Source organism: Camarhynchus parvulus, chromosome 3, assembly GCF_901933205.1.
Source record: "Camarhynchus parvulus chromosome 3, STF_HiC, whole genome shotgun sequence".
NCBI classification, from domain to species: domain Eukaryota; kingdom Metazoa; phylum Chordata; class Aves; order Passeriformes; family Thraupidae; genus Camarhynchus; species Camarhynchus parvulus.
In genome coordinates this window covers 7806302-7818653 of record NC_044573.1, presented here as the reverse complement: position 1 = coordinate 7818653, position 12352 = coordinate 7806302, and the positions used below count along the sequence as shown (strand labels likewise).

Sequence of the window (12352 nt, the reverse complement as noted above, 5' to 3'; positions counted from 1 at the left end):
AAAGCCCTAAATGAGCCCGAGCTGGCTGACAGATGAGTTGTGCCAGCTCTTCAGTTTCACCTCACTTCCAGCCAGACAAGAAAACAGAAGAAAAAACTCCTGGGGATTGAAATGAAAAGAAACAGCTTCCTTATGATCAGATTGCATTTGTCTCAGTAAGAAACAGAAACTCTGCACCTATTTGGTACTTTAAAAGAGAATTTTGTCATAAAGCACGTCTTGTATGGGCATAGGGTTTTCTGTGATCAACAGAATTTTCATCATTTTCTTGTGCAGATTTATGATGATACTCCCATTCCCTTCTACTGGTTTAAAAAAAAATGGCAAATTTTGAAAAGAATTAGAAGAGAGAGTTCTGCTAGTCCCAGGACTTTCTCCACTGTGCAGCTGAAACCAGAACAATAAATCCAGTGACAGAGAATGCAGACACAAGGGAAATCTTGTATATGACATGAAACAGAAATAATCTTTAAGTCTATACTAGTACACATGTATTGGTTCTTGTATGAAGGACAGCCTAGATTAAACACTTTCAGCCATAAGAATAAATCTTACCAGCAACACTGAAAACCAGCAGTTTAATATATTGCAATAATGCTCCTAAAATATGAACATACAGGTGTCTTTGTGCTGTCTTCTGTCAAATGATATCCAGTGTTCTTGGGAAAACTATGCACACTTGCAGTAACACATACAGATTGATCACTATACTAAATCATGTACCTGACCTGCTTCTTAAATTTTTTTGTAATAATACTACGGTATTCACATTTACTGGAAAAATCCCTTTGCCCAGGATTTTTCTCCTGGGAAGCTGAGAAGCCTCGGAAAAAAAGAAAATAATAATTATCTAATTTGCTTCTCTTGTGTTTTGCTCCTTTAGAATGTGTTTGGAGATTGTTTCATTAGTTTCTGCTGTAAATTCTTTTGACTCAATGGCCAATCAAGGTAAAGCTGTGTTGGGGCTCTGGAAAAGAGTCAGGAGTTTTTATTATTATCTTGCTAGCCTTCTGTAAATATCTTTTCTGTATTCTTTAGTATAGTTTAGTATAGTATTCTTTAATATAATATAGTATCATAAAATAATAAATTAGCCTTCTGAGAACATGGAGTCAGATTCATCATTCCTTGCTGCCACAGAACACCCCACAAATACAATATAATATTTTAGGTAGCTCCACCTTCCAGGAACTCCAATCGCAACTGGTGAGTGGCCACACAGCAAATTTTTTAATCACAAGCAGCAGCTAACTTAAATTTATTGTATCTACATGCACCATGATCTCCCAATAACCTGGAAAAGGTTTAATCTTCAAGTAGAAGACTACCTCAACAGCAACTTTCCTGCTTTGCCTGCATACTGACCAGGTTCAGTAATGGTCTCACCAGTGGGAACTAGTGCTGCACAGCTAAAGTTTTAAGATAGCCACATGTGAATCCTCTTCTTACACATTTCTGATACCAGCCTTTAAGGAAATGTATCAAAAGCCCATCTTTGGCAGAAGCAACATAAAATAACTTCAAACAGAACCGTTGATATGAATGACATTCTGGAATTCTGTTGTAACTATCATACCACTATGAAGGTTATGGGACTCCAGGATTTCAGCCCACGTGATACTTTGTGTACTTGTTTTTAACATCTTGTTTCCTCCAATTTGTTCTTTTAGTTCTGCAATCCCAAGTCAAAGACAGTGTTATCTTAACCTCTTGTGTACAGCAAAACATGATTCGAAATTCACAGTTGCCCTGCAGTGCCCTTGTCTTTTAGGGTAGGAAGTCTGCAAATTAGAAATTCGGGGGAAAAATTGAGATCCTGACTTCATGGCTCTTTTAGCTCCTCAAGTAATCCATAAGGCTTTTCTACTGTCATTTTTTTCCTTTACTGAGACACACAGAAACAATCTGAACTGAACAATAAATGAGTTCAGTTATCTGAGTACAAATATCTTTCCAATGTATAAGCATACAGAAAAATTATGAGTGTACTCCAAGTTTCTATATCTCACTGTTGCTTTGTATTTACAGTATAAACTCTTTGGAGAAGAGTCTTCATGAAGCTAATATTTGAAGTATCTGACTCATCAACAATAAGAACTTCAAGCCATCAGCAATTAAGATGCTGAGTGCCATCTATGCACTCCTTTTGTTAAGTAACTCTGAAAAACCCTCTCTCAGTAAATAACCCTGGCTTTGTACTCATAGCCTCTGCAAAACAGAGTACTTTGCTCTTCAGTCAGCTGTTCTCACCAATAATATCTGCCTTGCAGACACTCAGACTTCTAAGAGTCTTTCAAGTCCAAGGGCTCAAGTTAGGGTAGAAGAGTTGAGTGCTAATCCCACTTATTTCATAACTAGTCTTAATTTCAAATAAACAAAGCCTGAAAAACAAACAGACTCACTTTTCTCTTACTTCAATTCCTCAGGAAAGCTACAATTCAGAGAGACTTATTCACCTTTTTTTCTTCTGGTCTCAGGGAATTCTCAACAAGAAGCGGGAGTTAAAGGTATTTTCTTGTTCATCATTTCAGTGATATGACATGCATACATAACCTGGCAATGTGTTTGATAATACTAAAATAAAGGACTTGGAAAACACTACTTTAAAACCAGGCTTTTAAGTTCAAAATGCTTAAGACCAGAAAGTTTTGGGGACTGCAAACTACATGAGGCCACTCTAAATACACTGCCCCACGTGTGTCCATGCTACCACTGTGCTCCAACCCCACTGGCACTGGAAGGTCTTTGTTCTTCAGTGCTAAGGAGGGAGACAGACAAAACAAGGTAATGATTGTGACAAATCCACAGGCTTGCAAAACTTCTGAAGTATTTGCATTAAAGCACTAAAGAGGACAGAAAATCAACTGTCACTCCCAGCTACTAACTCTTCAGTTACTGGGAGTCCAGTGCTTGGCTGAAACTCCTTGGAGCTTCTTCTGCAGGACAAGTCTATGGGAGATATTTTTGCCTGATGTCCAGGAGAAATGATGAGGAGGACTCCATTTTATCAGAAGGCTAATTAATTACTTTATTATACTATATTATTCTATATTGTATTACATCTATATTACATTACATCTAAACTGAATCTGCCAAGCACCCAACTGCACTCCCCTGCACAGAATCTCATGACTGTCAGTGACAGTCCCAACCCACACCTGGACTCAACTGGTCAGTGAATCAAAACACTCACACCAGAATCCAATTCCCAATTCCCTTCAGGTAAACAATCTTCCACAATGCATTCCACTTGTGAACAACATGGCAGCAGTAAATGAGATAAGATTTGTTTTTTCTTTCTCTGAGGTTCAGAGAATATGAATCCCAGAAATATTCTTGGGAAGAATTGTGCCTTGCTTTTCTCTGTGAAGAGAAATGCAGCTACACAAGTCCTCTCCAGTTTTGCTGCTCAAGGATAAAGCTCTGCACTTGGGGACTCTCCCTCCTGATCCATCTTCTTTGCTACATGAAAAGAGCAAGACCCAATTTTAAAGACTGCATACCCCATTTATTCTCACTTCTGTGTATAAAGCTGTGCAAAAACCACTGAAGAGGCGGTGTGAGATAGAATGGCAAGCACAGGAGCTACTTAACAGTCAGCCAGGTCTAGTCTTACCTTCCCATTGAAGCAAGATTTCCTCTAATGACTTTCTTTAAAGGTATTAGCTCTATCCAACTGCCTGAGCCTCAGGAGATTCTTACACAACCTATCTCACCAGCAGTAATTCCTCAGATACTGTTTAAGCTGATCCATTATTAGCTTCATTCCATTACTCTGGAGATATTTAGAAGGAGCCATAAGTAAGTATTTAATTTCTCTTTTCAGCATTTAAGCCCTGAAAATACATTTAGATTTGCATCTCTTAACCTATTCTCGTAGTTAAAACACATAGAGTACACAGGTAGCTTGATATTCTTTGAATCAAGGACTCCCATCATTTTTGTTGATCTTTTCCAATTTAATTCAGATAATGAGGTTCCAGAAACAGGATTTTAGGAGATATTTCCTTGCTGGGGGAAGCACCAATCACAGCTTCAGTGCTTGGCTCTATATCTGCAAACAAGGATTACACAGAGTGCAGTACACTCCTAAGTTCAGATCCATTGCTTCTAAGCAGAAAACCTTCAAAAATGAACCACTGAGAGAAAGAGCATAGAAAGAAGAGGAAAACAAGTCACTAACATTCAAAGACAATATACTTCAGCATAGGTGAGAAACTGTAGAGAAGCAAACACCAGAGAGCGCTGGCATTCTCTAGTGCTAAGGCTTTAACTTTCAGCTCCCTAAGTTTCTCTAACCCCTAAGTTTCAGCTCCCTTGAGCACTGCTGACATTTGCTATTGGGGAAAAGGCTAAGGACAGTCCAACAAATTTCTCTAGAATATCCTGACCTGTGGCATCCAAATTCCCAGGCACCTCTTATCCTTGCTGATGGTTTCTCTATTTGACTTAACTTCTTATTTTAGCAAAGGACACTCTCCTCAGACCCCGCTCCTTAACCCAGCTGTCCAGTACTGTGTTTTACCAAACACATGGTTAGACCTTTATCTTCAATTTATGCTCTTCAGAAGAGCATCTGTTCTGCTTTACACATGCAATGTGCTCCTGAAACTCCTGAGTAAAATAACTTGGGTGGTTTTTTTCTCACCTCCCAACTGTTTTTTCCATTCCTACATCAACAGACCTGAACTATTTAGATATCACTATTACTACTCTTACACAAAAAAAAAAACCTTAAAATGTATTGATTGTAAGATTTCTGACAGCTCTTATTCTTATATATGATAACCAGCACTTTTCTGTGAGGCCACTAGGCTCTGTTTTTTTTGGTTTTTTTTAATTTTCTAGTCCTTCAAGTCAATGTTCTGCTGTGAGCAAATTGTTGCTTCTACTCAAGTTGCTTCAAGAGCAGGTTCTCCAGCTTTTCCTCATTTTTAATGGTCTGTCTACAGCGTTATAACCCAGCTTACTACATCTCTCTCTCAAATATATGATCTGTCTAGATACCATGTAAAGGACCCTCACAATATACAGCATCTATGATTCCTAGCACACTCAATTGCATCTTCATTCCAGAATGACAGACAGCAATAGCAACAGCCCAACTACCATCTCTGAGACTTTTATAATCCTTGAGAGCATTTTCACCTAATCACAAGTGTTTATGTCATAATTTATTGCTGATATCTGTTCTCAAATAACACATTCTCACCACATCTGACATCAAGTACCACCAAAACCAGGGAGCAACAGTCCCTGCAGAACAGGTACATCTGCACATCCTGCTCACCTCTCTTTACTCTCAAGTTTTACATCTTGAACATGTGGCCACACAAAAATCATGTCATGGCACCTACAGGGTAAGACAGGTCAGATTCCTCACTGTGTGAGCCACAGCTGAACAAGTACCAGGTAGGGATTATTAAGGAGAGATGATGTGGACATTGCCAGGCTGATGTTCACTCCTCTGCTCCTCCCTGTAGTAGAAGACCTATCCTAAGATTCATGACCATACTGTAGAATAAAACTCTTCCTACAGTTCATTCCTTTTGAAGAGGTGAAAAATAGAAAGTAAAAACATTTCTTGATGTATCTTACAGAACTAAGAACACTTTTTCTTTCAGACTTCAAGTACGATCAGTACCAAGTTTACATGATCCAAGAGCTTGGATCAGTCTACACCGTTATGCACTGATCCAGTGCCAACAACAGCAGCAGCACACTGATGAAGGGACTTACATGTACATGTATGCACAGCCTAATTTCAGGGAGAGAAATGTTTCTACTCTGAAAAAAAGGAAAAATCTGCTAGAGGTTATGAAATATGTCCAAGGTTCTGAACGCAAAATGTGGCAAGGTAAAAAAGCCACATTCGGAATAGTTAGTTCATCTTGCCAACTCAGCATCAAAGTAAATTTTTACTAGATTCAAACTCAACCACATAAAAAGGCAGAGGCAGGACAGGTATACATTCACCCCAGGCACACCAGAGCCTCACCCTATGCTTAAGGATCTTTCAACTTTTTCTGTAGTAGAGGAATTGTACATGATTATGAATCAAGCACCATTATTAAAATGGAAGTTCAGACAGTTACCATAGGAAATAGCAGACTCAGCTTGCTGATAAAAGGCTTATCCTCATTGGCACAGTAGTTCAGAAAGTGACAGTACTGCAACACTTGGCCATATTTAAGCTCTGAGTTATGTCATCTGAGATCACTCTGGACACCTCTAAAGAGCAACAACCAGCAGTGAGTGTTTGGAAACAGATGCAGTAAAAATTTCCCTGTGTACTTCAGAGACAGATATGGTATTTAGCTATGAGTGTCCTTCCTTCTAATCACTCCATCATTTCTCATTTCACCTGTGATACATCAATGTTATACACATTTTGTCAAAACACTCTCTCTTTATAAGCTTATGAAAATTTAAAATGTACACAGTAACTTGAAAATGAAAAATATACAGTAACTCGTACTTAAAAACTTGTAATTTGAGACACCAATTCATTCCCTCTTCCCTGCATTGACAATCTTATAATACATTTTCCATGCAGGTTTTTTGCTTCTCTTCCCAATTCTAAAAAGCATGGATATTTAATTATAAACTTCATACTCCCAGCAAGTTCCTACCTAAAATACTTGTAAACATTTAGAATGGAAACAAAGAATTCAGCTGCCTCTTCCCTGTTTACCTGTTTATTTCTTTTTCCTGCTACAGAAACACTCCAGTCACAAGTTCCTTGTGAAACAAAACAGCTTGTTTTATATCTTTGTCCTCTGCAATGCTCTATTAACTTGAACCATTGAAAACTCTACTGTTGATACTACAGCCTGGATTGTGCAAGCAGATCATTTTAAAGGTAAGATATTGGTTGTAGATTTCCCAAGGTACTCTGCCTCCAGCTCTGCATGCAGAGAAGTTGCTTAGACTTACAGGTGTAACCCAGAAGTTATCCAAGAGGGCCAACCTTACATGTAATGAATAATCCCACAGACTGTATTTGTGGATTATTAAAGTATCAGATCTTAACCCAAACAAATCCCAGAGTCACTCAAAAGCTGTCTCTATGCAATAGAACATACTTCCTCTGTCTCCCCACTACCAAACAGAAAACCTTTTAATCCTCATGCCATAATTGTGAATGGCTGCATAACCACATAGAGCACTACGGTGTCTGACAGGTACTTCTGCCATTGGTCACTTCTGGAGTGTGTACATGCAGGGGAAAAAAACCTGATCATTTAAACATGAAATCAAATTAGAATTTCTATTTCATTATACTGGCAGTGAGAAGAGAGCTGTGAAAAAGTCTAGGCAACTCATTTAAATGAACATCTAAAAATGCTGAGAGCACTGGGTAAGCACAGAGAACAACTTACTGCAGTGCAGACCCATCTTCTGATGTCAGCTGCACCTTTGCAGGTAAGGACAGCACATGACCCCCATTTAGTTTGTTCACCCAGTTAAGCACAATAATTAGTTTATACAAATACAAGAAACAGAGGAAACAGGATAAAAATCTGAAAAAGCTTGCATCCCTCTATCACTTCATGAATTAAAAGCCAAACAGAACAGAGCTATCAGGTGTAAGCAATTGAGATCCACAAGAATTTAGCGGCAGTATTTGGAAGAATCAAGTTGATATATCCTTTACTAAGTATCAAAACAGTTTTTCTTATTTGGCATATTTGAGATGATTTTATTTAACTGACTGTCTTGGGGTGATTCATAATGATAAGGTACCCTGTAACCATCTGAGGAGCATACACTCCTCCAATAAATAAATATACTACGGTGGATTGGTGTATTTATTTATTTATTGGAGGAGTGTATGCCTCTATACATACATACACATTCATCCATCTGTTCCTGGATCTTTAGGACCCCGCAGCCAGGAATCTCAGTGGGATGGGGGGCTTAGGAAGTTGGGGTTGGGGGTTTTAGGAAGTTGGCTTTTGGAGCAGGTTGTTTTTAAAGCTGCCCGCCCATGTTCATGGCTCTGCACGGCGTGGTGTTTGCTTCACACACAGTTCGATTTTTACTCAAGCTAAAGCTTTTTTTTGCTTTTTTTCTTAAGTAGTGTGTTAAATATAGTTTTAGGTTATAACAAAATGTTAAAATAGAAACTGTGCTATGTAGGGTACTTTAGTTCTTCTAAAGAAAGGACTCGCACTGAGATAGCAGCCACAAAACACCTAAATCCTTCAGAGAAAGAGAATTTATTGCTCCATTATCAGGAGAAATTAATTTCTTCCTGCCTCGCTCGGGTAGGATGACGCCGTCAGGATTATGAGGAAGAAGCTGACACTGACCAGACAGAATCCTGTGTTTGAATGGAATTTATGCATCATGTATGAGATGTATGAATATGCAACAGGCTGTTGTTTTTAAGGGTTAATCCTCTGTTAACGTGTGTCCTTTTTCGGGCTTATTTTGCCCAGAAAAAGGTACCCAGACCGTCCGTAACTCTTTGTTTTTATTGTCTCATATTGTCCTAATTCAAATTGTCAAAATTTTAATTACTGTAATTGTATTACTATTTCTATAACCAGTCTATTACTATTAAACTTTTAAAATTTTAAAAACAAGTGATTGGTGTTTTTCACATTCCAGTTTGGTATTTAGCAGTTGTTTACTTTTTTCCCTACCTGTTGGCAACCTGTTTGTAAATAAGCTGTGGTTTTTTAACTTTCCTCTATTAGTATTCATTTCTTATTGGTAGATAGAGATTATTGGAACCATAAAGAAGATAACTCATTCCAGCATCTTCTTCTTTAAATTGTCTCAAATCAAGACACTGATAAAAGTGGCTTCCTGGGACACTAATTGAATTCGAAGTTTACATAAAGAAGAAACATGACACAAAATGGAAGCAAGAAAATACTACTGTCTCTTTCTTCTTTGAAGACTCTGAACAGATGAAAATCTAACAGTGCATTTACTTGAACTGTGCAGATGCTATGCATAATAAAAAACAGACAGCCAGAATTAGGTGAGGCTTATCAGAATCCCAGATATCACACTATGCAGAAGACAGTGACTAGTAACCAGTCACCCACAGTCATCTGTTCAGTATGTGAGCAAACAGTGCCTCAAAGCTAATTACACTTCTCAACAATCCCATCTTAGGAATGTTTCTAGTGACTGTGTTGGAAAATGAACCTTAGAAATGATGGTGTCCAAATCCATTACTTTACCAAAGCAGAATATACCAAGCACCCAAGCTCACCCCCTTCTATCCAATGACAAAAACCAAGACTTCAGCCAGCTGAAGGTTTTTCTGCTGCCTTTACAGAAACTTACAGCTACAAGCACAGACTTAAGGGCTGTCATGGCAATTCAGTGGTGAATGAGGGAAACCAAGTGACAGATGGAGACTCACCAAGTAACTTTCTAAGCTCATACTACAGCTGGTTTCAAAGCAGTAACTGTAAAGCCATTAGACATACTTTCATTACTTTATGCAGAGATAGAATCAAAATATTTCACTATAACACAATTTGGGATGTTACTCCAAGAAGAATGGTTAAGAACTTGACAGGTCAAGTCAGAGAAAATGAAGACTAAAAATAAATCACAGAAGAAGAAAGCAAAAAGGTTTGTTAGCTAAGCAATAGAACAGTAAATAATCCTTAAACAACCCTCTCCCCATCACGTTTCATTCCAAAATCCTTGTTCATGACTTAGCACACAATTAGCAGTGCTGTGACCCCAGTGCAACTGCTCCATAATGCAGGAGTCTTCCTATAACCATTCATCAACTGTGCCTTCTCTAATTAAAAATGACTCATAAAATAAGCTGCACTGTATTACTAAACTTCAAACAAACCAAAGCAAATTTAACTAAATTAACTCCATACAGTGTCATGGTAAGGATTTTGAAATGTAGTGCTGGAGAAGGAACACCTGGTTGTAAAGTTCCTTTGAATAGGTGGAAAGGCCCTTCCTCTGTAAAACTCTCCAGGTACCCAAAAAGGCAAAGGGAGCAGAGCTGAGAGAAGACACATGCAAAGGAACACTCGCCAAGGTTCCCCTGCCTCGGCAGGGGGCTGCACTAGATGGTCTCCAGGGGCCACTTCCAATTCTAACAATTCTGAGAAACCACTGAGAAAAATATGATTACTGCTCCTGGATTGCAGCTCAGCATGCCTTTCCTACTGCAAAAAAAATCTATTGGATCCTCCCAGGCTTAGGATTAGGGTTTTACAAAACACATTGTGAGTCCAGCAGTGACTGACAGAGAGGAACACCAGTGACTCCAGTGCTGGGTCCCACACCAAACACCAACTGTGCCTCTAAAAAAAACCAACACTTAAAAGCAACGTCCTGGGCACTAAATCCAGCTTCCTTATAATGTTTCATAAACACCTAACAGCATCCCATAAACTCCAAGGTTTTAGCAGCTTAAAATGGTAGGTTCTTCACAGTTTGCATGGTCAGACACCAGTTTTCAGAGCAAGCCTGCCTGCTGCCACACAGCTGTGACAAAAATCATTTTCTCAGCTTGCCCCTTGCACCACACCCAGCCTCAGTCTGCCCTGCTCTTAGGTTTGCCCTTTTCCATTGTGTCACAAACCATTTCCATCATTTTCTTGGTATGCTCAGATCCAGTCCCATCCAAGTTATCCTCCCACATGCAACAGCCACCATGTGCAGAGCCTTTGTGTGATATTCCTTTACCACAACACTTGCCAATGGACAGGTCTGTGTTTCCTCTGCCTATCACAATTACCACCCCTCTCTTCTGCCACGTGCTTTCCATTCCTGTGTCTCTTTTGTCTCTTAGCAGATCACAGGTGCACTCCTCCTGCAAAACTTCTCCATGCGACCAAAACATTGCATATAAAAAGTCTTATTAATACCCTAAAGACCTATGCCAACTGTTGTCAGAGATCTTGAAGGAAAAGTGGAGTGTATACATAGAATAATTTTTTAAATTTTTAAGAACCACATGGTTAGACCCAAGGGAGAGGGCAGGGGGAAGCAAAAGGGTGTGACAAAATTATTCAAGCAACCCAGACCTCCAACCACCTAAATTATTCAAAACCAACCTGCAATATTTTCCCCTTCCTACCTTCATCAGCTTTATTCTTGTAATATTTGTCTTTCCCTCACTGAAAACAACAAGACATGGAGCAGCTTTCAGAATGTGACAAATTGTGTGTTTTAAACACCTGAATCACATCCAGTGAGGGGAACAGCAGGAGCCTGATGGGCTGCCTGGGCTTGAAACCACTTTTCTTTTGAACTAACTACACCAATTCAGAACAAGGGAAGAGGAAGAGCACTGGCAGCAGAATCAGACAGTTTTCCACATATTACTCCTAAATTAAACCATTAACTCTGTCGTGCATATTATGCACATATTTCATGAAAGAAAACGGTGTTTATTTCCCAGGCACATCTCAGGAAGTGGGGGATGAACTCCTGTCCATACAGTAAATGCAGCAGACTGCCTGGTTTTTATAGATAGATAGATACATAGATAGATGTACAGAGACATATACATATTTTGAGCATAAGCTGATAACCTTTAACCACGATGGTTCCCAATGAACTAGACAACAATCTCTCTCTCAAGCAGGTAGAAAAGGCTGCTGTTTCCAGATAAGTTAGGTTTCTTTCACATTTTAGAAGCCTGACTACACATCCTTGGCAGGCCCCTCCTCTGAGAGTTTTCTATCTTCACCAGAGTAACTTTTCCGTCAGTACAGAAGAACCAGAGCAATGCAAAAGGACCAAAGCAACTTCCCAGGCAAGAACCCGCTGCTGTCCGCTTCACCGGGAGCCACTTGCGAATCTCCCGGGGAGAAGAAGAGCTCCAGCAGCCGCTCCTGCTGAGCAGAGCGGCTCGGCCGAGCTCCGGGAGCCCCCGAATTCCCGGCAGAGCCCCCGAACTCCCGGCAGAGCTCCGCCGCCGGTGCGGCTGTCACCGCCGGGACACGGAGCCGGGACACGGTGTTCACCCCTTGTCAGCGACATCGGCTCCGAGGCGGCCCCACACTCACCTGCGGTTCATGGGCCGCACTCGCACGGCCACCTTGACGGAGGCCATGGCTCATCCCGGCCGGCCCGAGCCGTCCCTCGGCACCGCCCGCCCGCCGCGGCCGAGCGAGGCCTCCCCCAGCCTAGGCCGGGTCGCTATGGCGACCGCCAGCCTGCCCCGCCGCGCCGTACGGCGGCCGCGTAGGGACAAAACGACTCTCGCCGTTGGTGTGCGCGGCCGCGCTGGGGCGGGGAAGGAAGAGGAGGAGGAGGAGCTTTGAGAGAAGGAGCAGAAATAAGAGCTGAGGGTGGGCGTGTGGGAATTTCTCCATAGGGCCACCCACCCTATATCTATTTATTGGAG

At 40.5% G+C, this 12352-nt stretch overlaps 1 protein-coding gene across 1 annotated transcript in view; it reads right to left on the bottom strand.

The window, feature by feature from the left end:
• The window catches only part of KIF16B (kinesin family member 16B), a 139338-nt gene extending 127210 nt beyond the window's left edge, over positions 1–12128 (bottom strand). The window contains 1 exon segment of the mRNA XM_030944547.1: positions 12012–12128. Within this exon segment, the coding sequence (XP_030800407.1) occupies positions 12012–12058 (47 nt within the window). The 5' untranslated portion in view covers positions 12059–12128.
• Positions 12129–12352: the final 224 nt, after the last annotated feature.